Consider the following 25,727-nt stretch of genomic DNA (forward strand, 5'->3'; position numbering starts at 1 on the left):
CTGAGAGCCTTGTCCAGCATGACCTTGAATATTTCCAGTATTGGGGCCTCAACTACTTCCCTGGGTGACTTGTTCCAGCGTTCCACCACCCTCATGGTGCAGAAGAACTTGTTCCTAACATCCAGGCTAAATCTTCTCTTCTCTAATTTCAAACCATTGCCCCTCATCCTACCCCTGCAGGCCTTTGGAAAGATTCCCTCTGCAGCCTTCTTGCTAATTTAAATGGAAGGAGGGCAGCGTGACAGGGAGGGAGGCATTAACAGAGGGACAGAATGTAATGAAGTCAATCTGCCCAGCGAAGGTGGACTGATAGTTTGTTTTTCCCAGCTGGTATTTATATTTGTGTACTAAGCTGCTGAATGACACTTATTGACAGAACTCACATGCAGGACCTGAAGGATGTCACCAACAATGTACATTATGAGAACTACAGGAGCAGGAAACTGGCAGCTGTTACATACAACGGTGTCGACAACAACAAAAACAAAGGGCAGCTAACAAAGTAAGTTCTTGTCAAGGGTGTTTGGCACTTCAATTTTCTGCTGGGTTTTGGTTGGTTTAGGGATGGGGGTGGTGGGATTTGGGGGGTTGGAGGGATTTGGTGGGGTGAGAGGTGTCTGGTTTTATTTGTATCTCTCATCCAGTCAGTTGCCTCTTCACTGTGTCCTGGTTTGTACCTCTCCTTTTCTCTCTTTCACCGAGTTTTACACCAGTGTTAAATCACTGGGGTTTAGTAGATGGAGTTCTGGAGAGAGTCCTTACACATTGACCATTTTTGTTTGTTTGTTTGAGTTTTATTTCACTGCTACTCACTGGAAAGATTTTGTGCATTGGTGTTTCCATGTTGGTTGCTATGCTATTTGGGGGATTGGTGGTGCTTTGGGTGTGGAATGCTCTGTGCTCGGTTGAAGAGAAGAATGGGTTAATAGATGTTTAGAAACTCTGCAGATCCAGGCACACTACTGTCATCTTTGAAAGGCTGCCCTGACTGCTTCTGTGGCTGCTTATCATGGCAGGAAGACTATTGCAACATTCCTTTATCTTTGGAGGGCAGAGTTGCATCATCCTCCCCAGTCAGTTGCTGGTAGCATTGCTGAGATTTCCTTTTTAGCTGGAATTCACACTAAGAAGGTCTGGGAGTTCATTCTGGTTTCTGAAGCATCCTTAACATGTGCATCTCCTGCCATCTCAGATCCCTCTGCTTGTCCCCACCTGACTATTTCTAGATGAATTTGCCTTTTGGAACAGTTATCTCCATAAGAAATCTGCCACTTGGAAGACTTCATTGCCACAGCTCAGAGGTGCTCTCAGGTTTTCTCTTTTCCAAGCAAAGAAACCAGTTTGTCTCCGTTTGCTTCGTTTGATTTGGCCACCTAAAGATGGCAAAACCTACTGCAAACTTGTAAGAAATAACTTTGAACCTTTCCTTACAGTGACTTAAGAAATCAGGTTCATGAATGCATATCCTGAAGCAGCTGCTGGTGCTCTTTTCTTGCTGCCTGATCCACCTCTTGAGTTGCAGCATTAATTCTTTTCTTTTTAAAGCTTTTGGGCTGTTTGGTTGTTTGTTTTTCACAGAATACAGAACTAACCAGGCTGGAAAAGACCTCAAGAGATCATCAAGTCCAACCTATCACCCAACACCATCTAATCAACTAAACCGTGGCACCAAGTGCCTCATCCAGGCTCTTGTTAAGCACTTCCAGTGATGGTGACTCCACCACCTCCCTGGGCAGCACATCCCAATGGCCAATCTCTGTCTGGGAAGAATTTCTTCCTACCATCCAGCCCAAACCTGTCTTCAGTGTGCTTGCAGTTTTGAATCCAGCATAGAAGGAGCTTTGCTGATAGCCATGTGTCTTCCTGGTGATTAACTGAGAGAGGGAAGAGCAGACAGTAGCAGTTTTATCTCTGCATCCCATAAGACACTTTATCTTGCCTTTGGAAAGTGATGCCCTGGGCTTCAAAATGGAGCAGTGTTTGGCTTGTCCTCTGGAAAACTGATTCTTCCACAGGAGAGGCAGATCCTGGTGTCTCTCCAGCATTAGAGCAGGTTTCCACTCTCCTCTCTGGTGGTGTGAGAAGCACACTGTTAGACACAAGCACATCCTGCAGCCCTAAGCCGCTCCAGCGCTGCCGGCCGTCCGGAACCTGGGAGGGGAGAGATGTATGAGGAGATGCACAGAGTGCTGCTTGCACTGCTCCAAAAGTATCTCCTCGTGGCAGCTGTTGGGAGCCTGAGCTGACCTTTTGTGCCTTTCAAACAGCTGTATTTTTATGGCTTTAGCAGATCTCTGTTTTCCTTGCAACTGTTAATGTGCTGCTTCGACCAAGAAATGCAGCCATGGAAAGGGGCAGGAGTGTGTGCTGCAGGCTTCAGTACTGCTCTACAGATGAATTGGAGCAGGTCCAGTGGATCAGCTCAAGTTCAGCTGATCATTTTCTCTCTGATTTCTCCTTTGATCCGGTCAAACTTGGACTGTTCTGCAAGTAACTTGACCTAAAAGCCATCTGAAGTATTTATCTTCAATTATTATGTAGCCTTGGTTTGGTTGGGTTCCCCCCCCCCCCCCCTTAATTTGAGGAATTTCAACATTGTCCCAATCACTAAAAATCATAGAGAATTGTCAGGGTTGGAAGGGACCTCAAGGATCAGCCAGTTCCAACCCCCCTGCCATGGCCAGGGACACCTCACGCTAGAGGTGGCATAGAGAAAGTGGCAGTCTAAAACTTCTGATGCTTGACAGGGTCTTGTTAGGAGGAAGACTGTGACACTGTGCTCCTAAACTAGCACTGATCATCCACTGGGGTTTTTCCCCTGCCTACACCACCATAATTAATCCTCCACAAAGCAGTGCTGGCAAACTGTCATTAAAATTGTAGCCAAGAACTGTTTGGCCAAAAGAAGGGAAAAAAGCAAAGGGGGAGGGGGAGTGTGCAGAGCAAGTGTCAAGGTTGGACTTCACACCTGTGGCAAACTTGTCTCTTCCAGCTGTGGTAATTGTAATTCACAGTGTGCTGCTCTGTGATGTGAGGAAGCTGGGCATTTGCTCTGTGATGTGAGGAAGCTGGGCATTTGCTCTGTGATGTGAGGAAGCTGGGCATTTGCTCTGAGGTGGAAACGTTTTAAGGTGGGAAATCTTTGCAGCTTGCTGCACGAACCTGCTGTCTCCAGTCAGTTTCAAAGTAAAACCTTGTTTGCCCTGTAAGGATGAGGCCTCCCCCATCTACTGAGCTGCTCAGTGACACAGGGTAACAAAATACACAATGCCTGAAGTCCTGCTAACTGTTTAGCTTAGACCTAGTCTAACTCCTTTTCCTATGTTCTCAGTGGTCTCTGGGAAATGGGTCTAACCTTAAGTCCTGCTTAACTCTGCGGTGAGACTTACTCTCTAAATCTTCTCTTCAGAGTTCCCCCGTCCCCCCACTCCCTTCTCCTGTAGCGCTGATGAGCACAAGGCACTGTCGGGGTCAGCATCACGCTGCGGGGAGGCAACACTGACATTGCGGCCAAGCCTTGCGCAGAGCTGAGCCCTGCCGCCGCTGAGACCTCTGCTGGCCGTGGACCTTCGCTGCTCCTTTTGCAGCACCCCGAAGGTCCAGCACAGCATCATAGAATGCTTCGGGATAGGATAGGATAGGATTAGGATAGGATATGATAGGATAAACCAGGTTGGAAAACACCTCAGAGATCATCAAGTCCAACCTATCACCCAACACCATCTAATCAACTAAACCATGGCTCCAAGTGCTACGTCCAGTCCTTTTTTGAACACCCCCAGGGATGGTGACTCCACCACCTCCCTGGGCAGCACATTCCAATGGCCAATCTCTCTTGCTGGGAAGAATTTCTTCCTCACTTCCAGCCTAAACCTCCCCTGGCACAGCCTGAAACTGTGTCCTCTTGTTCTGGTGCTGCTTGCCTGGCAGAAGAGACCAACCCCCACCTGGCTACAACCTCCCTTCAGGGAGCTGTAGAGAGCAAGAAGGTCACCCCTGAGCCTCCTCTTCTCCAGGCTAAGCAACCCCAGCTCCCTCAGCCTCTCCTCACAGGGCTGTGCTCCAAACCCCTCCCCAGCTTTGTTGCCCTTCTCTGGACACCTTCCAGTACCTCAACTTCTTTCTTGAATTGAGAGGCCCAGAACTGGACACAGAACTCAAGGTGTGGCCTAACCAGTGCTGAGTCCAGGGCAGAAGGACTTCCCTGCTCCTGCTGGCTACACTATTCCTGATACAGGCCAGGATGCTATTTGCCTTCCTGGCCACCTGGGCACACTTGTGGCTCACATTCAGCCTACTATCAACCAGTCCCCCCAGGTCCCTTTCTGTGTGGCCACTCTCCAGCCACTCTGACCCCAGCCTGTAGCACTGCATGGGGTTGCTGTGGCCAAAGTGTAGAATGTGTAGGTTGAAAGGGAACCTTTGAAAGGTCATCCAGTCCAACCACCCCACAGCCAGCAGGGACTTCTGGGGGGCTTTCATCCAGCATCCTTCCCCAGGTGACCATTTGCACCTCCACAGCTCAGCCCCTCCCGGTGCCATGGGTTTCCAAGAGCTTTGTTTGGGAGCAAGTGGTTGGTTGTGTCACTTAAAAACCCTTCAAGACGTTTGTGTTGGAGGAAGATTCCTCCTGAAAGTCTCTGCACTGGTATTTGCCTTGCTGCTGTAGTGATTTTGCTGACTGAGTTTGAAAGAAACATGACAAACTTTAACGAAACCTTTCCTTTCTTGCGGGGGAAAAAACAACAACAAACCAACGTTTGCTTTTTCAGGAGCAGATCCTTAGCTCTAGGAATCACTTGATAATGATTTTGCTCTTTAAAAATACTGCTTTTTAGTTTTGCCTTTTTGGTTTTTTACTTCTGGTTTTTTTGCCTTTTTTTTTTTTTTTTACTTTTTTGTTGCCTTTTTGCCTTCTTTTTGGTTGCCCTTTTTTTGCCTTCTTTTTTTTTACATCTTTTCCTTTTTTTACTACTTTTTGTTGCCTTTCTTTTTACTTGTTTTTTGTTGCCTTTCTTTTTACTTGTTTTTTGTTGCCTTTTTTACCTCTTATTTTTGTTGCCTTTTTTACCTCTTATTTTTGTTGCCTTTTTTACCTCTTCTTTTTGTTGCCTTTTTTACCTCTTCTTTTTGTTGCCTTTTTTACCTCTTCTTTTTGTTGCCTTTTTTACCTCTTCTTTTTGTTGCCTTTTTTACCTCTTCTTTTTGTTGCCTTTTTTACCTCTTCTTTTTGTTGCCTTTTTTACCTCTTCTTTTTGTTGCCTTTTTTACCTCTTCTTTTTGTTGCCTTTCTTACCTCTTCTTTTTGTTGCCTTTCTTACCTCTTCTTTTTGTTGCCTTTCTTACCTCTTCTTTTTGTTGCCTTTCTTACCTCTTCTTTTTGTTGCCTTTCTTACCTCTTCTTTTTGTTGCCTTTCTTACCTCTTCTTTTTGTTGCCTTTCTTACCTCTTCTTTTTGTTGCCTTTCTTACTTCTTTTTTTTTTGTTGCCTTTCTTACTTCTTTTTTTTTTGTTGCCTTTTTTACTTCTTTTTTTTTGTTGCCTTTTTTACTTCTTTTTTTTTTGCCTTTCTTTATACTAAACTTTGGTTGCCTTTTTACTTTTTTGGTTGCCTTTTTTCTTTTTTGTTGCTTTTACTTCTTTTCTGTTGCCTTTTTTTACTTCTTTTTTTTACTTTGCCTTTTTTTACTTCTTTTTTTTCTTTGCCTTTTTTTACTTCTTTTTTTTTCTTTGCCTTTTTTTACTTCTTTTTTTCCTTTGCCTTTTTTTACTTCTTTTTTTTCTTTGCCTTTTTTTACTTCTTTTTTTTCTTTGCCTTTTTTTACTTCTTTTTTTTTCTTTGCCTTTTTTTACTTCTTTTTCCTTTGCCTTTTTTTACTTCTTTTTTTTCTTTGCCTTTTTTTACTTCTTTTTTTTCCTTTGCTTTTTTTTACTTCTTTTTTTCTTTGCCTTTTTTTACTTCTTTTTTTTCTTTGCCTTTTTTTACTTCTTTTTTTTTCTTTGCCTTTTTTTACTTTTTTTTCTTTGCCTTTTTTTACTTTTTTTTCCTTTGCCTTTTTTTACTTCTTTTTTTTTCTTTGCCTTTTTTACCTTTTTTTACTTTTTTTTTTCTTTGCCTTTTTTGCCTTTTTTTTTTACTTTCTTACTACTTTTTTGTTGCTTTTTTTTGCCTTTTTTTTTTCCTTCTTTTTTTTTCCTTTAATTTCTTTTGTGGTTTTTTTTTGTTGTTGCTTTTGTGGTTTTATTTAAGCATGCTAAGCTAAGCCTCTTGTATTTTTTGTTTTTTAGATTTGACACAGTTGAAGGCATGTAAGTGGTCATTTAAATTTTTCCAAAACCCCCCCCAAAAAACACACCTTAAAGACAACAACCAAAAAAAATATATATATATAAAAAAAATTATATAAACACTAAAAAATAATTTCACTGTCTAATGTTTCAAATTGAAAACAATTTCCTGTTCTCCCACTCTGGGCATTGTGTTCCTCCCCCCCTCCCCCCTTATTTATTTCTTTCCCTAGCAGTTGTGGGGTTTTATTTGTGTCCTCTTCTTTGTAGTATTATTTTTCTCCTAAGCTGTGCTAATGTAAACTTTAAGGAGTTCTAAATCTCTCTGTAAAATCCTTTGCTCTTTAAGGGGGAAAATAAAAAATTGGCCTAAAAGCCTCAAGGTAAATTTGGTCAAATTTCAACAATATGTTAGAAATGGATGAACTCTGCGAAAATTCCCCCAGGTCCTCTCCACAGCTTCACCTTTATGCTTCTAAAGTATACTTTTATACTTACACATCAATATACTTACAAAGAATCAGAGGATTTTCCAGTCTTCCTATAGATGCTTATAAAGAATCAGAGGAGTTTCCACCCTGATCTGTAAATTGACAGCCCTACACATTGAATTGGGGAATGAATTAATTGATTTTTCTGACCATGGGGTTTGCTTTTTTCCCTCCTCCTTGCTGCCTTGCAGGGGTTCCACAATCACAGAATTGTTAGGGTTGGAAGGGGCCTCAAGGATCATCCAGTTCCAACCCCCCTGCCATAGGCAGGGACCCCCTCATACTTAGAATAATTTCTGTGTTTTGCAGGATTAACACAGAGGGCTGCTTTAAACATCCATCTTGTTCAAGCAAATATTTTTCTCTCTCTATTTAGTGGTTTGCTGGTTTTCCTTCAGCTCTGTTGTTGTTGTTGTTCACAAGTCCTTTGTGTGTTTGTGTCCTGAATGATGTGTTTTCACCCACGTCACACACTCCACACCTAACAGCATCAGTTGTGGCCTCTTGTAAAGCTCTCCACTGTAAATGCTCCCTTGTTAATCGCATTTTCTGTGCAGACTGATTTGTTACCTCTGTCCAAAAACAGCTCCCATGGCACCCCCCGTCAGATTACTGGGTTGGCAATAGAAGGGTGGTTCTGCTCCCCTTGCAAGGCTGTAGAAATTGCAGCAATGATTCCCCAGGGCCAAGAGCTGAGGGAGGTTTGAAGCTGAGGGAGAGGAGGTTCAGACTGGGACGTAGGAAGAAGTCCTGCAGTAGGAGGGTAGTGAGACTCTGGAGGTTGTGGATGCCCCCTCCCTGGGGGTGTTCAAGGCCTTGAGCAGCTGAGTCTAGTTGAGAGGTGTCCCTGCCCATGGTGGGGAGGTTGGAGGAGATGTCTTAAGGTCCCTTCCAACCTAAGCCATTCCCTGATGATTCTATGACTCAGCACTCAGATCTGCTTCCTAGGTTAAATTTCAAAGAGCAAATACATTTGAGAACTTTACACTGTATTCAAAAGGTAACAAGACAACAGTCTTGTTTTGACAGCTGCTCAGCTCCTAAAAGTGCTGCTCCTCACCTCTTCTTTCCCTTTCTGCTCACTTTTGTGTGTTCTTGTGCTCCAACCTGTGTTTAACCATTTTTTGAAAGCATTTTTTTCTCTTGACAGAAGTTGGCCTTCTGAATTCCTAAACAGTAGACTCGAGGGATCACTTTCACTGCCATATTTATTACACAGCATTTTGCTCACCAGCCCAAGCTCTGCAGCTATCAGTTCAGATTCAATTTCAATGCTTCATTTTTTTTTTCCCCAAATGGAAATGCTGTTTTCTTCTTCCTCACTCTCCCCTACCAGTCTTCACCTTTCAATATTTGAGGACAAAGGCGAGATGGCCTCGAGTTTATGTGGCATTGATGGCACTGCCAGCTGAGCTGATGAAAATGGGCAAGCAGGGAGGATGAACCAAGCCACTGACAGTCAAATAACCTCCATCCCTTTAAGAATGAGGGGCAAGTTCTGAGTCATCATTGCTAATTATGTTTCAGTCATCACTGAAATTCAGGCAGTTCTTTTCTCCCTTTAGGTTGCTTTTTTTCCTTTTTTCCTGTCTGATTTGAATCAGAGCCTGCATGAGCCAGCAGTGTGCCCAGGTGGCCAAGAGGGCCAATGGCATCCTGGCCTGCATCAGGAACAGTGTGGCCAGCAGGAGCAGGGAGGTCATTCTGCCCCTGTACACTGCACACCTTGAGTCCTGTGTCCAGTTCTGGGCCCCTCAGTTTAGGAAGGAGTTTGACTTGCTGGAGTGTGTCCAGAGAAGGGCAACGACGTTTGTGAGGGGTTTGGAACACAGCCCTATGAGGAGAGACTGAGGGAGCTGGGGTTGCTTAGCCTGGAGAAGAGGAGACTCAGGGGAGACCTTCTTGCTCTCTACAACTACCTGAAGGGAGGTTGTAGCCAGGTGGGGGTTGGTCTCTCCTCCCAGGCACCCAGCACCAGAACAAGAGGACACAGTCTCAGGCTGCAGCAGGGGAGGTTTAGGTTGGATGTTAGGAAGAAGTTCTATACAGAGAGAGTGATTGCCCATTGGAATAGGCTGCCTGGGGAGGTGGTGGAGTCACCATCATTGGAGGTGTTCAGGAGTAGACTTGATGGGGTGCTTGGTGCCATGGGTTAGTTGTTTAGGTGGTGTTGGATTGGTTGATGGGTTGGACGTGATGATCTTGAAGGTCTCTTCCAAACTGGTTTATTCTATGTATTCTATCAGTCAGCAGAGGTTCTGTTACCTCTGGGCCACAGTTTGCTGCTCTTGAGAGGCTTTTCCATGCACACCCTCTGCTGGCTGATCACAACAGCTCCAAATAGATTCAGCCCTTCATCTTTTCACCAATGTGGTAGTTACAACTTTCTCTTTCCTTTTAAGCCATATGTGTACTCAAAACTGAAACAAGAGCCCACTGATTGTTTTGATTGCTCTCTGTTGAGCAGCAGCAAAGTCTTAACAAGGCTGCAGTGCAGCAAGCATCCCGACTTAATTGGATGCCTAATGTGGAACTTGCTATTTAAAACCTCTGTGGTGGATAGCAGGCTGAAGGCAGCAGCCAAAGCTCAGTTAGCATCCAGGAGAGCAGTTACCACACAGTGTATAGGAGAATAGAATAGAATTAACCAGGTTGGAAGAGACCTTCAAGATCATCCTGTCCAACCTATCATCCAACACCACCTACTCAACTAAACCATGCAGCCAAGCACCCTATGAAGTCTCCTCCTGAACACCAATTCCAATGATGGTGACTCCACCACCTCCCTGGGCAGCCCATTCCAGTGGGCAATCACTCTCTCTGTGTAAAATTTCTCCCTAACATCCAGCCTAAACCTCCCCTGGCACAGCCTGAGACTGTGTCCTCTTGTTCTGGTGCTGGTTGCCTGGGAGAAGAGACCAACCCCCACCTGGCTACAACCTCCTTTCAGGGAGTTGTAGAGAGCAAGAAGGTCTGCCCTGAGCCTCCTCTTCTCCAGGCTAAGCAACCCCAGCTCCCTCAGTCTCTCCTCACAGGGCTGTGCTCCAGACCCCTCCCCAGCTTTGTTGCCCTTCTCTGGACACCTTCCAGCATCTCAACCTCCTTCCTAAACTGAGGGGCCCAGAACTGGACACAGGACTCGAGGTGTGGCCTAACCAGTGCAGTGTACAGGGGCAGAATGACCTCCCTGCTCCTGCTGGCCACACTGTTCCTGATACAGGCCAGGATGCCACTGGCCCTCCTGGCCACCTGGGCACACTGCAGGCTCATGTTCAGCCTACCATCAACCAGTTCCCCCAGGGCCCCCTCTGCCTGGCTGCTCTCCAGCCACTCTGACCCCAGCCTGTAGCTCTGCATGGGGTTGCTGTGGCCAATGTGCAGAACCCGGCACTTGGATGTGTTCAATCTCATGCCCTTGGACTCTGCCCATCTGCCCAGCCTGTCCAGGTCCCTCTGCAGAGCCTCTCTACCCTCCAGCAGATCAACTCCTGCCCCCAGCTTGGTGTCGTCTGCAAATTTACTGATGATGGACTCGATGCCCTCATCCAGATCATCAATAAAGATGTTAAAGAGGATGGGGCCCAGCACTGATCCCTGGGGGATGCCACTGGGGCCTGGCTGCCAGCTGGATGTGGCACCATTCACCACCACTCTCTGGGCTCAGCCTCCAGCCAGTTCCTAACCCAGCTCAGAGTGCTGCTGTCCAAGCCATGGGCTGACAGCTTGGCCAGGACTTTGCTGTGGGGGACGGTGTCAAAGGCCTTGCTGAAGTCCAGGCAGACTACATCCACAGCCTGCCCCACATCCACCAGGCAGTCACCTGATCATAGGAGGAGATCAGGTTGGTCAGACAGGACCTGCCCTAAATCCATGCTGGCTGGCCCTGATCCCTTGGCCATCCTGTAAGTGCTATGCATTTAATAGCTCTCCAGAGGCAGAGCTCTTCCAACTAATACTTGGATGAAAAACTGATGTATTTTTTTATTGTTATTTTCAGCTGCCTGAACCTTTTTTTGTGTGTGTGGTTTTTTGGTGTTTTTTTTTTTGCCCAGTTGCTGTCTCTGCAGAGTTATGACCATGGTGTTCCAAAGAGTTGTCATAGACTCATAGAATAATTGTTTCAGTTGGAAAAGACCTCCACAATCATCAAGTCCAACTGTCACCCTAACACCACCATGGCCACTAAACCATGTCCCAGAGTGCCATATCCACAGGTTTCTTGAACACCTCCAGGGGTGGTGACTCCATCAGCTCCCTGGGCAGCCTGTGCCAATGCCTGACTACACCTTCACAAAATAAATTCTTCCTAATATCCAACCTAATCCTCCCCTGGCACAATTTCAGGCTATTTCCCCTTGTTCTATCACCTGAACACTAGGCAGACGAGACCAACCCCCACCTGGCCACAACCTCCTTTCAGGGAGTTGCAGAGAGCAATGAGGCCTCTCCTCAGCCTCCTCTTCTCCAGGCTAAACAACCCCAGCTCCTTCAGCCACTCCTCACCAGCCCTGTTCTCCAGACCCTTCCCCAGCTTTGTTGCCCTTCTCAGGCCATGCTCCAGCACCTCAATGCCTTTCTCGTAGTGAGGAGCCCAAATGTTCACTTCCTCTTGGGCTCACTTTGAAGAACCTACAGAGGGAATGGGATATTTTTTTGGGGCTGAAAATTTTTTTTGTCATCTCCATTTTTATTACTTACTTTTAAAAATACAGATAGATTTCAGTGAGAAAGATGCCTGAAGATCACTTGGAAGATGCTAATTGATTCCTGTTGCTGCTGTAGCTTTGATTTCCTCTCTTCCCATGATCAGGTCCTGCTAAAGATAGAAAGTTAGGAGTTTCTGTTTAACCTGAGTGTGAAAAGATATTGCAGGAAATGTCTTTGTTTTTTTCTTGGGGGGAGGGGGAGAAGCTTAGCTTAAACAATGAATATACTGATGCAAATTGAATGGAAGCCAGCAGTGCACACAGTGATGTTACTGATCTTAGTGCTTCAGCAGTTTTGTCTTGTTTGGTTTTGTTGGGGGTGTTTTGGGTTTGGTTTGGTTTGGTTTGGTTTGGTTTGGTTTGGTTTGGTTTGGTTTACAGATGCCCTAATGTAACAGACAGGACAAAATAGTTCTTGTTAGCTAACTACTACTTCTGGATTTATGGCAGGAGCCCACTGGCACAGATGGAGGAGGAGAGGAGGGAGCATGTAGCCAAAATGAAGAAAATGGAGATGGAAATGGAGCAGGTGTTTGAGATGAAAGTCAAAGAGAAGGTTCAAAAACTGAAGGACTCCGAAGCTGAGGTAATCAAAATGCCTTCAGCCCCAATGTGCTTGAGGCTGAATGAGTGTGGGGAAGGCTCTCTTTGCCAAGACTTTGCAACATAACCTCTATGAACTGTTAGATTTTTATGCTTAGAGACATCCCAGTTGTTCTTTCCTAGCTTATTATCTTTGCTTCATAGAATCAATAAGGTTGGAAAAGAGATCATCAAGTCTAACCTATCACCCAACACCTCATGACTAGCTAAACCATGGCTCCAAGTGCCACATCCAACCCCCTCCTGAACACCCAGTGATGGTGACTCCACCACCTCCCTGGGCAGCACATTTCAATGGCCAATTAATCTTTCTGGGAAGAATTTCTTCCTCACCTCCAGCCTAAACCTCCCCTGGCACAGCTTGAGACTGTGTCCTCTTGTTCTGGTGCTGCTTGCCTGGCAGAAGAGACCAACCCCCACCTGGCTACAACCTCCCTTCAGGGAGTTGGAGAGAGCAAGAAGGTCTGCCCTGAGCCTCCTCTGCTCCAGGCTAAGCAACCCCAGCTCCCTCAGCCTCTCCTCACAGGGCTGTGCTCCAGACCCCTCCCCAGCTTTGTTGCCCTTCTCTGGACACGTTCATCTCTTGATGTTATCATCTACAGTAACCCACCCAGCTCATCTCTGCTGAGCTAAGCAGCACCCCAAAACAAGTGTCTCAATGTCCTTCTTAAACTGAGGAGCCCAGAACTGGACACAGGACTCAAGGTGTGGCCTAACCAGTGCTGAGCACAGGGGCAGAATGACTTCCAAATGCTTGAAATGGTTTAAGCCCAAACTTTAAACATACATTTATTCTCTCTTTTCTTTTCACAGTATCTCCAGATACTCCTCCCTTGCTCCCTCTTCTTTGGGATACTTTATGCCTCTTTTCTTCCAGGTGCTTAAAAACTAATACTGAATGCTGTGGAGCCCTTTGATGGTTTCCATAAGCTGTGCAATAACTTGCTTGGCATGTTAAAGAAGCATTTCAGGAACTTGATACAGTATCTGTAAGAAATCATGGGAGCGAGAGCTGCCAGATTTAAGATCCAGGCTTGTCAGTGCTCTGGTGGTGTTTGAACACACACCAGTTTCAAAGAGACTTAACTCCCAATTTCTGTCATTGGGGTTTGTTCTTTCTGAATGGGCTTTAAGCTGCTCTTGAAGGGAGCTTTTTAGGGGTCTGTGACAAAATTCCATGTAAGCAGAAAATCAGTTTTGAATGTTGAGGAGGCAGCTTCTCCCAAGAAGCCTCACAGAGAAGTTCAGAACTGAGCCTTAAAGGAAGTCTGGCTCCAAATTGGAGGGAAGGTGACTTGGAAGGGTAGCCAAAGTCCCTGGCAGCCTGGACATTGTAAGGAGCCAAGGCATACTGCATCCAAGGGAAAACATACATCAGTTTGTGTTTTGTTTCTTTTGGAGAGGCTGGAAATGCTAGGATACACCAGGCAGTCACCTGAGGCTTGTAAAGCTAGATGTTTTATCTGGAACACTCTCTTTAATCAGGCCCTGGATTTAACCTTCCTCAGTCTTTGAGTCTGATCTTTCTGGACCCATTTATATTTCTGGCCTCCACACTGTCCTTGTTACATGAAAAACAAAGCTGCAGTGTCTCCATTTTCACATTTGATTGTCAGTCTTGACCCATCCTTAGGCTCTGGGTGGACAGTGTAGACAATTAACTTTTAATAATACAATACTTACATATAATCAGTGAATAAATTCATCCACCTAGCAATAACCTTTTCCCAAACAGATAACCTTAATACTAGAGGACAAAATACATTTGGGGAGGGTTGGGTTTGTTTCATAGAATGAATAAGGTTGGAAAATACCTCAGAGATCATCAAGTCCAACCTATTACCTAATACCTAACACCTCCTGACAACTAAACCATGGCTCCAAGTGCTACGGCCAGTCCTTTTTTGAACACTTCCATGGACAGTGATGGGGACTCCACCACCTCCCTGGGCAGCACATTCCAATGACCAATCTCTCTTGCTGGGAAGAATTTCTTCTTAACATCCAGCCTAAACCTCCCCTGGCACAGCTTGAGACTGTGTCCTCTTGTTCTGGTGCTGGGTACCTGGGAGAAGAGACCAAGCCCCACCTGGCTGCAACCTCCCTTCAGGGAGTTGTAGAGAGCAAGAAGGTCTCCCCTGAGCCTCCTCTTCTGCAGGCTAAGCAACCCCAGCTCCCTCAGCCTCTCCTCACAGGGCTTGTGCCACTCATGGGTGGTGATGCTGTACTGCAGCTCCAAAAGCTGCTGCTTTTTCTGCCCTTAACTGACTCCCTCCATGACTTTCTGTGCAGCTGCAGCGACGCCACGAGCAGATGAAGAAGAACCTGGAGGCCCAGCACAAAGAGTTGGAGGAGAAGCGTCGCCAGTTCGAGGATGAGAAGGCAAACTGGGAAGCTCAGCAACGTATTTTGGAACAACAGAATTCCTCCAGGTAAACATCAAGCATTGTCCTGCTGCTTCAAAATCACAGCATGTTAGGATCTGGAAAGGGAGCTCCACAGCTCATCCAGTCCAACCCCCTGTCCCTGCCAGAGCAGGATCACCCAGGGCAGGTCACACAGGAACACATCCAGGTGGGTTTGGAAAGTCTCCACAGAAGGAGACTCCACAACCTCTCTGGGCAGCCTGCTCCAGGGCTCTGGCACCCTCACAGGGAAAGAGTTTCTCCTTATGTTCATGTGGCACCTGCTCTGCTCCAGCTTGCACCCACTGCCCCTTGTCCTGTCCTTGGACATCCCTGAGCAGAGCCTGGCTCTGTCCTCCTGACACTGCCCTGCACATCTTTATCAACATGAACGAGGTCACCCCTCAGGCTCCTCTGCTCCAGGCCCCAGCTCCCTCAGCCTGTCCTCAGCAGGGAGATGTTCCACTGCCTTCAGCGTCTTTGTGGCTCTGTGCTGGACTCCTTCAAGCAGTTCCCTGAAGTCATTCTTGAGCTGAGGGGCTCATTTGAGGCCCCACCTTGAACACTGCATCCAGTTCTGGTGTCCCCATCATGAGAAGGACATAGAACTGTTGAAGCAAGTTCACACAAAGATGATGCAAGGGCTGGAACACCTCTGCCATGTGGGTGGGCTGAGGGAGCTGGGGTTCTTCAGCTTAGAGAAGAGAAGATTCCAGGGGGACCTTGGAGCTGCCTTCCCATACCTGGAGGGATCCGGGGGGAAGGCTGCAGAAGGACTTTCCATGAGGGTGTCTAGAGAGAGGACAAGGGGGAATGGTTTGAAGCTGAGGGAGAGCAGGGTTAGACTGGAGCTTGAGATGGAGTTCTTCAGCAGGAGGGTGGTGTGAGACTCTGGAACAGGCTACCAGGGAGCCTTGAGCAGCTGAGTCTGGTTGAGAGGTGTCCCTGGGCTTGGTGGGGAGGTTGGAGCAGCTGATCTCTGAGGCCCCTTCCTCCCTAAGCCATTCTGTGAAAGCATTGCTCAACTTCCCACGGCACCAGAGCTGTTGCATCCCAGTAAGCTTCCTGGATTCATGCAGTGTCCCTTCGCGATTCTGATCTTTCTCAAGCAGGCCATGCATGCGTTATTTCAACTCCTTTTTCCTTCCTGTTTGTTTATTTTTTGTCCCCCCTGTCACTTTTAGGACCTTGGAAAAGAACAAGAAGAAAGGGAAGATCTTTTAAACGCATCATTCTGACCACCAGTTCTGTATTAGCTGCCAATATGCCAACCTGGACATCAGTGTTTGTTGGATCCTTTCTGACCAATTTTGCACCAGTTGTTTCCATAGTAAATGGATTTAACAGCATGACAAAAGATACTATTTTTTTGTTGCTTTGTTTTGGGGGGGGGTTGGTTCATTTAGATGGAGATTGAGATGCCTTGAATTGTCTAGGGTGTTGTGTACTTGGAAAAACAACAGCTCTGAGTACCTTCCTTCTTTTTTTTTGGGGGGGGGGGGGGGTGGTGTTTGTTTCATCTTCCCTTTGTTTTGTCGTTTTGTTTTTTAACCAAACTTGTCATTTTAATGCAAAAAAAAAAAACCCAAAAGAACCAAACACCCCATTTTACCCTTGTACAATCATGTTCTGGTGGCTTGGATGGTTTACAGGCTCTTGGTCTTGGGGGGGGGGAGGGGAAAGGTGGGGGGGGGGAGGGGAGCAAACCAAAATGCAAGGACTTCTGCTGGGTTTTTAGTCAGGATAAATTGCCATAATAGGATGCAAACCATGCTTCTCTATATCATTGTAATCCAAGAACTCCCTCCCAGTGCAGCATATGCAACGATGTAATTTAGTCTAACACACTTTGACCCCGTTGGTTGGGTTTTTTTTTGGGGGGGGGGGGGGGGGGGGACAGGGGGGTTTGTTTTGTTGTCTGACACTTCCATTGTTTAAAAGTACACATGGAAAGAAGAGGAAAAAAAAAAGAAAAAAAAGAAAAAAAAAATATTATAGGCTTCCAGTGCACCTAAGCTTTTTATAACAGCCCTGGGATGGTTTGGGGGGGTTGTTCTTTAAATATATGCTATTCTCATTTAGTGACTTCTTTAGCCAGGAGGATTTCCTTACTGCTTCGGTCAGGCGGTCGGTTGGGTTGGGTTGCTTTGCTTTTCCCTTGCCTTTTGCCTTTTGCCTTTTTTGTGTTTTGGCTTTGCCTCTTTTCCTTTTGGCTTTCCCCCCCTTTCCCCCCCCCCCCCCCCCTTGGCTTTCCTCCTTTTTTTTTCCCCCCCTTGGCTTTCCTCCTTTTTTTTCCCCCCCCTTGGCTTTCCTCCTTTTTTTTTATCCCCCTTTGGCTTTTCCCTTCCCCTCCCTGCCCCCCCCCTTGGCTTTTTCCCCCTTGGCTTTTTCCCCCTTGGCTTTTTCCCCCTTGGCTTTTTCCCCCTTGGCTTTTTCCCCCTTGGTTTCCCCCCCCCCCCCCCCCCCCCCCTTTTCCCCCCTTGGCTTTTCCCCCCCCTTGGCTTTTTCCCCCTTGGCTTTTTGCCTCCCCTTTTTCCCCCCTTGGCTTCCCCCCCCCCCCTTTTTTCCCCCTTGGCTTTCCCCCCCCCCCCCCCTTTTTTTTTCCCCTTGGCTTCCCCCCCCCCCCCCTTTTTTTCCCCCTTGGCTTTCCCCCCCCCCCCCCTTTTTTTTTTCCCCTTGGCTTCCCCCCCCCCCTTTTTTTCCCCTTGGCTTTCCCCCCCCCCCTTTTTTTTTCCCCTTGGCTTTTTCCCCCCCTTTTTTTTTTCCCTTGGCTTTTTCCCCCCCTTTTTTTTCCCCCTTGGCTTTCCCCCCCCCCCTTTTTTTTTTCCCTTGGCTATTCCCCCCCCCGTTGTTTTTTTTCCTATGGCTTTTTCCCCATTTTTCCTCCCTTGGCTTTTCCCTTTTTGTTGTTATTTGGTTCATTATTTTTTTTTTGGTGTAATAACATTTAATATAGATAATTATTTTTTTTTCCCTCCATATATATTGGCCCTCCTAAATAGAACATAGCTTCTTTCATATGGTAGGAACCAGTGAGTAAAACCTTTCCTTTTAACTCCCTTTTTACATTTTATGGTAAGTAGCAGGAAAGAAAATAAAACCTGAAATGCATTTCTAGGACATTGCTAGGCTGAACAAAAAAAGAATTGTGGAGTTAACTACCAACCTGTTTCTACCTGTGTGCAGTCTTTTTGGGTTTCTTTCCTCTTTATTTTACTAGAAATGGGAATATGGCCTCAAGAAATAAAAAGCAACACAAAAACATCACCGTTTGGCATTTAGCTGTATTCATATCCTGCATTTCTGTATTATTTTTGGGGGGGGGTGGGTTGTTTTGTTTGTATTGTAAAAAGTCACATAATAAACTATGTTGTGATGTAAGAACCCTGCTGGATCAGACCTTTGACAAGACTTCAGCAGCCCAGGACTTCTCTGGCAGGTGGTTAAACTGCCTCTCTTCTGCCTGACCTGTGTCTTCTGCGTGTCCCTCCCAGTTCCCAGGCTCCTACACTCTGCCCACAGTCACCCCATGCAGCACTACAGGCTGGGGGTGAGTGGCTGGAGGGCAGCCTGGCAGAGAGAGACCTGCCAGGTCCCATCTGCCTGACCTGTGTCTTCTGCTGTGCCTGAGGAGCTTCTCCATGTCCCTCCCAGTTCCCAGGCTCCTACACTCTGCCCACAGTCACCCCATGCAGCACTACAGGCTGGGGGTGAGTGGCTGGAGGGCAGCCTGGCAGAGAGAGACCTGCCAGGTCCTATCTGCCTGACCTGTGTCTTCTGCTGTGCCTGAGGAGCTTCTCCATGTCCCTCCCAGTTCTATTCAGCATCTTCATTGATGAGGGGATGGAGGGTGACACCAAGTTTTTGGGGAGGGTGGATCTGCTGGAAGGTAGGAAGACACTTCAGAGAGCCCTGGCCAGGCTGGGTTGATGAGCTGAGGCCAATGGGATGAGGCTTAACAAGGCCAGGGGCAGGCTCCTACACTGTGGTCACAATCACCCCATGCAGCGCTGCAGACTGGGGGTGAGCAGCTGGAGAGCAGTCTGGCAGAGAGGGACCTGGCAGTGCTGGCTGACAGCAGCTCCACATGAGCCAGCAGTGTGCCCAGGGGGCACAGAAGGCCAAGGGCATCTTGGCTTGTACCAGGAGCAGTGTGGCCAGCAGGACTGGGGATGGAACTCTGCCCTGTGCTGGGCACTGGTGAGACCTCCCCTCGAGCACTGTGTGCAGCTCTGGGCCCTCACTGCAAGAGAGGTCTTGAGGTGCTGGAGCAAGGTCCAGAGGAGAGCAACCAGACTGGGAAGGGACTGGAGGGAAAGGCTGATGAGGAGAGGCTGAGGGAACTGGGGGTGCTCAGCCTGGAGGAGACTCAGGGGAGACCTTATCACACTCCACAACTACCTGAAGGGAAGTTGTAGGCAGGTGGGGGTCAGGCTCTGCTCCCAGGCAGCTTGTGGCAAGACCAGAGGGCATGGCCTGAAGCTGTGCCAGGGGAGGGTTAGCCTGGATGTTAGGAAGCATTTCCTCATGCAAACGGGAGTTGGACACTGGAATGTGCTGCCCAGGGAGGTGATGGAGTTGCCACCCCTGGAGGTGTTTAAGGCAAGATTGGATGTGGCACTCAGCACCATGGTCTGGTCCATGTGGTGGTGTTAGGTCACAGGCTGGACTTGATGATCTCTGAGGTCTATCCCAGCCTCCATAAGAATTCTGTGAAAAAATCCAGTTTTAGTGGTTGGCAAAACCAGGCTGTGGCTTGCCCAGGAGAGGGCACCAGGGGCCCACGCACGCTGTGCTCCCTGCAGTGGAGCTTAGCCTGCTGCCAGCTTGTATCTGAGCTGCTTGTGTAACGGCACCGTTGCAGCCTCGTAGGCTCTTGGCAAGGGTGTGGGGGGAGGCTTGTTTTTCCCCAGTAGCTGTGGCAGCTCTAGTGAATGCAATAGCCAGGAACTTGACATTTCTAGTTGTTAGAAAAGGGATGGGCACTTGTCCTGTCTGCCTCTGCCTGGCAAACAATGTCTCCTGTTTCACAGGTGTCCCTTGTGTTGCCCCTCCTGCCACCTGCCTTCTCTTCAGCTTCTTTTACAGGAGCTGTGCTGGTCGCAGCATCAGAGAATGCTCTGGGTTGGAAGGGACCTCCAAAGCTCATCCAGTCCAACCCCTCTGCAGTCAGCAAGGACATCCTCAGCTAGATCAGGTTGCCCAGAGCAAGCCTCACCTTGAACAGCTCCAGGGCTGGGGCCCCAACCAGCTCCCTGTGCCAGTGTTCCACCACTCTCATGGTGCAGAACTTGTCCCTAGCTGGCTTCCCCAAGAAATTAGGGTCATTGGACTATTTTAGATGAGGGCCTTCCAGGATCTGCAGGGGGCTGCAAGAAAGCTGGGGAGGGACTTGTGAGGGTGTCAGGGAGTGACAGGACTGGGGGGGATGGAGCAAAACTAGAAATGGGGAGATTCAGATTGGATGTGAGGAAGAAGTTGTTCCCCATGAGGGTGGTGAGAGACTGGCACAGGTTGCCCAGGGAGGTGGTGGAAGCCTCATCCCTGGAGGTTTTTGCAGCCAGGCTGGCTGTGGCTGTGAGCAAGCTGCTGTAGTGTGAGGTGTCCCTGCCCAGGGCAGGGGAGTTGGAACTGGCTGATCCTTGAGGTCCCTTCCAACCCTGACAGTTCTGCGATTCTCTGTGATTCATTTCAAACTACCTCTCCAGAGAAGACCCTGGGTATCAGCAACCAGATGTAGCTTTTCCTTTCAGGTAAACAGAATTGCAAAGTCTGGCTTTCTTGGCCACCTGGGCACACTGCTGGCTCCTGTTCAGCTGCTTGTCCATTAGCACCCCCCAGGTCCCTTCCTGCCAGGCAGATTTGCATCCTGTCTATAGAGACCTTGCAGAAAGTAACCAGGCTCAGGCTGAGCCAGTGTGGTTCCCTGGGCTTGGCCTCTCTGCCTCTCTGCCCCCAACCCTGCTGGGGTTTTTCCCTTGGCCCTGGGGATGGATGTAGCATAAGCCACCTTGCCCTGTCCCTTCCCTGCCTTGTCCCCACCTCTGTCCTGCTGTCCCCAGCATCAGGACTGCATCTTGCAGCTGAATTTTAGACCAGCTCAGCAGCTGTCCCTGGGTGTTCAGCCTGTGCCCTTCATCCAGCTCTTCGGAATTCGTCTCACAAGTTTCTGCTGCCTTGTACTTGCTGCTGGGTGCCCAAGATGTGGCCAGCCCTGCTCCACACCATCCCTGAACGTTTGCATCCCTGAAGACTGGCTTTGCAGCACTGGTTGCTGGCTGTGGTAGCTCACCTGGTCTGCAAAGCTGATCACAGGGAAGAACCTGCAGAGCCCTGAGTGATTCGTGGTCAGATTGCTCAGCGCCACAGCCAGCCTGCCCTGCAGGGTGTGCAGGAGTGGGGCTTCTACCACCTCCAGGGGCAAGCTGGGCCAGTGTTTCACCACCCTCATGGGTGCAAGTGGGAGAGACTAACCCTTGAGAGCAATGCAGGAAAGGCACTTGCAGGGAGCAGCTCTGCAGGACATGCCTAGGGTGGTGGGACAGGAGCAGATCATAAGTCCCCAGTCTGCCCTGGCATCAATGGAGTCCAGCAGCATCCCATCCCCATGGGCAGGAGCACAGCTCAGAGGTGAAGGCAAGGGCTTATCTCCCTCTCCTTGGCACCTGTGAGACCTGTGTGGGCACTGCAACCCCCCAGCACCCAATGGTTGCCAATGAAGTGGAGGAGGCCCCAGGGTGGCCATGCAGGTGCCCAGGAAGCTCCATCCCTGGAGCTTTGGTAGCCCAGGTGGTCACAGCCCTGAGCACTCTGAGACCTCCACATAGACTCAGAGAATGGTGTGGGTTGGGAGGGACCTCCCAAGGTCATCTGGTCCTGTCCCACCTGCACCCCTCCTGCAGCTCAAGTGACAGTGGAGAAGAAAAGTCCCTGAACTAAACTGCTCTGAAATTCACAGCCAGAATGCTGAGAACATCACAAGAGGGCAAGAAGGGCCCAGGTGGCAGTGTTGCTGCTGCCCCTGGGGGCACTTCAAAGACATAAAGCTGCAACCCACCCCCCAGATCTGTAATTGCAGTTCAGGATGGGAGCTGCTGCTTGGAGTGCAAATCAAGAGCAACATCTCCAAACCAGGAGGTTGCTCTGTAATTATTTCCAAGCATTTAAATTCTCTGATCTAAACCTTCTCCATCCCTGCAGACGTTCCCAGGCGGGTTGGAGGGGGCTCTCTGAGCAACCTGATCTAGCTGCCTGCAGGGGGGGTTGGATGAGATGACCTTCAGAGCTCCCTTCCACCCCAGCCTGCTCTGTGCTTCTGTTGCCAAGAGCTCCTGCAGAGACTCCCTCTGCTTACCCGTGGGATATAAAAAGCTGCCCCTAGGTCTGCAGGGGGACCGGGAATGTGCCTTGGCAGCTGGTGTCCCTGCTGGCTGATGGCCTTGTCCCCTGCCTGAGCTGAGTTTCCTGGGCCCCTGTGGTAGCTCTCAGTCGTTTGGGGTAATTGCCTCATTCCTGGCACTTTTCTGCTCGTTTCCTGGCGGGGGGGAGGGGGAAGGTTTGTTCCTGGTCACTGCTGTGATTCCTTCCACACCACTGCTGTGCCCTGCGGGTGACTGACCCAGCAGCTGCCCCTGGGGAGGGCAATGCCCTCTGGGGCTGGGAGAGGAGTGTGGGGTGGGTGACAGCAGGCTGCCTCCTCCCCAGGCCCCACCAAGCCCCTTGGCTGCAGGGGGAGCACAGCTGCTCAGACCTTCCAGCACCCAGTAGCAGCACCTGGGGGCATTTGAGTCACAGCAGGGACACCTCACACTACAGCAGGTTGCTCACAGCCACAGCCAGCCTGGCCTTCAAAACCTCCAGGGATGAGGCTTCCACCACCTCCCTGGGCAACCTGTGCCAGTCTCCCACCACTCTCATGGGGAACAACTTCTTCCTGACATCCCTGAGCAGCTTGGCCATTGGCAAAAGACTGTTGTGTCTCCTCAGCGCTGCCTCAACCCAGCAGAGGCCACTGAACCCCCCCAGTGATGCTGGTGCCTCTGCTGCAGGCACTTCCCCAGCCCCAGCAGGGAGCATGAAGCAGTGAGAAGCTGATTTGTTTGCATTCAGCTTCTTGCTAATGTCTGGAAGTTAGCCTGGCCCTTTCCCCCAGGCAGGGGAGGCAGCAAGGCTGCACCCAAGGGAATGCCAGGATGAACACTCTGTCCTTGGCAGCTCTGGAGCTTGAGTCGCTCCCCTAGGGAAGCAGCAGCCTGTGAGAAATGCCTTGGAAAGCCACTTGCCAGATAGCCACAGGGCAAAGCAAGACATAGCTTGTGGTGCCTGCCTTTGGGCTGAGCGGCAGGGCTGCTCTCCACTCCTCACCCTCGGCCAGCAGGCTGCTTCAGGGTGCTGAGCTGCTGCTCTCCTGCCTCCATTGCCTCCTCATGAGCCAAGCTGGCTCCTCTTCATGCAGGGAAAAAGGTCTCTTCTCCCAGCTGAGGTGGTTGAGGCACCCATGGTGAGGCAGGGAGCACTCCAACCCCACTCTGCTTACACATGAGGTCCCTTGGCAGCACTCACCCAAACTACCTTAGCTAATGTGCAAGGGCAGGGGAAGCCAAAGAGTCCCAGGGATGTCCATGTCAGAGAATACATCTGATGAGGAGCAGCTGAAGGAGCTGGGGATGGTTAGTTTGGAAAAGAGGAGGCTGAGAGGAGACCTCACTGCTGTCTACAACTCCCTGAAAGGAGGTTGTGAAGAGGCTGCTGCTGGTCTCTTCTCACAGGTAATTAGGGACAGAACAAGAGGCAATGGCCTCAAGCTGTGACTGGGTAGGTTCAGATTGGAGAGTAGGAAACATTTTTCCATGGCAAGAGTGGTCAGGGATTGGAATGAGCTGCCCAGGGAGGTGGTGGAGTCCCCAAGCCTGGCTGTGTTTCAGGGTGGTTTGGATGTGGTGCTTGGGGCTCTGGTTTAGGGGTGAGCCTTGCAGAGTAGGGTTCTGGGTTGGACTTGGTGATGCTGAGGCTCTGTTCCAACCTGAATCCAAGGAAGTGTAGCTCAGTGCAGACAAACTCAGAGTCTTACTCCAGTGCTGTTTATCTCAGTGCAGGAGGGATGGGAGTGAGATACTCAGGGTGAGGATCAACAGGGCCCTGAGCAACCTGACCTAGTGGTCAGGGCTAGATGACCTTCGGAGGTCCCTCCCAACCCAAACCCTTTCACGTGCCATGCAGTGTCGGCTTGCCACTGGCCAGGAGCAGCTGCTGCAGAAAGCTGTCCCCCCCTGGCTGCTGCTCTCCCAGCACAGGCATCAGCCCAGTGGGTGGCAAATCACAGGAAGGAATAGGAAATTAGTAAGCAGTACCCCTCCCTTTTAATTTTAGCAGCAGCCAGTGGTGTTTACAGGAATTCCTTATCGTTCCTTCACCATCCTGCTGACTTCCTTCTTGGTGGAGCTCTGGCTGTGGTCAGTGTGACCTGCACACAGCTCAAAAGCAAGGAACAAGCCCTTGCCTTGCCTTGCCTTGGGCAGGTGTTGCAGCAGGGGCCCTGCTGTTGTTACTGCTGTGGGATGCCTCAGCCTTTGGCGTGCCCACACTTAGCTTGAAGAGCTCCATCCCCAGTGAGGCTGATCACAGCTTCCCTCAAGTCAGACCTTGCTAAGAGTTCACATTGTTCCCCCTGAAATGACCCCAAACAGGCCCTAGGCAGCCTGATCTAGTGGAGGATGTCCCTCCTGACTGCAGAGGGGCTTGGACTAGCTGACCTTTGGAGGTCCCTTCCAGCCCAAACCATTCTGTGATTCTCTGATCTGCACCACCACCTGCCCACGAAAGGCAGCAAGCCAAAGCAAGTGCAAGTGCTGGCTGCAGGAGCTGCTGCTGCACTGCCCTCACTCACTGGCCCCAGCTGGCAGAAGAGAATGCTCCATGGGGATGCTCCCTCTGGGAGCAAGTGGAAAAGCAATCTCAGTTTTCTGCTGTGCTGGGCCCTGCTGGGAGGCTACCAGGGCTTCTCCAGACCATGCCTCTTCGTTAGCAGTTAATGGCACAGCCTGCTTAATTAGCCCACTTGCTCAGCAGGGGGAAAGGGATGCACAGGGTGCTCTCCCCTGCTGCTTTCTGCCTCAGTGGATCCCCTCCTTGCCCAGAGATCCCAGCCCCTTTCTGGGGTGGTAATTGGGAGCTGCTGACTCCCATCTGCTGGGACTGACTCCCCTGTGGCTGCCAGGTGTGGGCTCAGGTTATATAAGGAAGGTCCCTCCCAGAGAGGGGGAAGAATGAAGACTTGGAGATAGCTTTGTGCTGTGGGCAAGGCTCTGGTCTGCTCAGTGTGCTGCTGTACTGGGGACCTCAGGAGGGATATCTCAGCAGGGGTGGCAGGTAAGTCACGCTGCAGCAAGTGGCACTGAGGGAGGAAGGGAAAGTCCTGGACCCAAAAATGTTGCTTCTGATACTGATTCACAGAACCAGAGAATGGTTGGGTTTTGTAGGGGTCTCTGGGCATCATGTAATCCACCCCCCTGATGAAGCAGGGCCAACTGGAGCAGGTTGCATGGGATTGCTTCCAGGTGGGGTTTGAGTCCCTCCAGAGGAGGAGACTCCACAGCCTCTCTGTGCAGCCTGCTCCACTGGCACAGGTGGCCTAGGGAGGTGGTAGATGCCCCCAGGGCATTCTACAGGTTGCTACTGATGTGAGGACAAGGGACTTGGCAAGCCCCTGTGCCAGGGTGAGCCAGCTCCTGACTGAGCAGGGCATGAAAGGAGCTGTCCTCAAGGAGCCTGCATCCTGACCTGGATCAGGAACAGTGTGGCCAGCAGGAGCAGGGAAGTCCTTCTGCCCTGTGCTCAGCACTGGTTAGGCCACACCTGGAGTCCTGTGGCCAGTTCTGGGCTCCTCAGTTTAAGAAAGACATTGAGCTGCTGGAAGGTGTCCAGAGAAGGGCAACAAAGCTGGGGAGGGGTCTGGAGCACAGCCCTGGGAGGAGAGGCTGAGGGAGCTGGGGTTGCTTAGCCACCTCTTCTTCAGGCTCAGGGGAGATCTTGCTTTCTACAACAACCTGAAGGGAGGCTGTAGCCAGGTGGGGGTTGGTCTCTTCTCCCAGGCAAGCAGCACCAGAACAAGAGGACACAGTCTCAAGCTGTGCCAGGGGAGGTTTAGGCTGGAGGTGAGGAGAAAGTTCTTCCCACCAAGAGAGATTGGCCATTGGGATGTGCTGCCCAGGGAGGTGATGGAGTCACCATCCCTG

The 25,727-nt window shown here is 49.5% G+C and overlaps 1 protein-coding gene across 1 annotated transcript in view; it reads left to right on the top strand.

Moving 5' to 3' along the window:
* Positions 1-15,717, top strand: part of SEPTIN7 (septin 7) — an 85,863-nt gene extending 70,146 nt beyond the window's left edge. Inside the window, exons 10-13 of the mRNA XM_054177088.1 lie at positions 377-502; positions 11,936-12,071; positions 14,381-14,520; positions 15,678-15,717. Coding sequence (XP_054033063.1) covers positions 377-502; positions 11,936-12,071; positions 14,381-14,520; positions 15,678-15,717 — 442 coding nt within the window. The remainder of the gene's footprint in view (positions 1-376; positions 503-11,935; positions 12,072-14,380; positions 14,521-15,677) is intronic.
* Positions 15,718-25,727: the final 10,010 nt, after the last annotated feature.

Source organism: Dryobates pubescens, chromosome 38, assembly GCF_014839835.1.
Source record: "Dryobates pubescens isolate bDryPub1 chromosome 38, bDryPub1.pri, whole genome shotgun sequence".
In the NCBI taxonomy this organism is placed as follows: Eukaryota; Metazoa; Chordata; class Aves; order Piciformes; family Picidae; genus Dryobates; species Dryobates pubescens.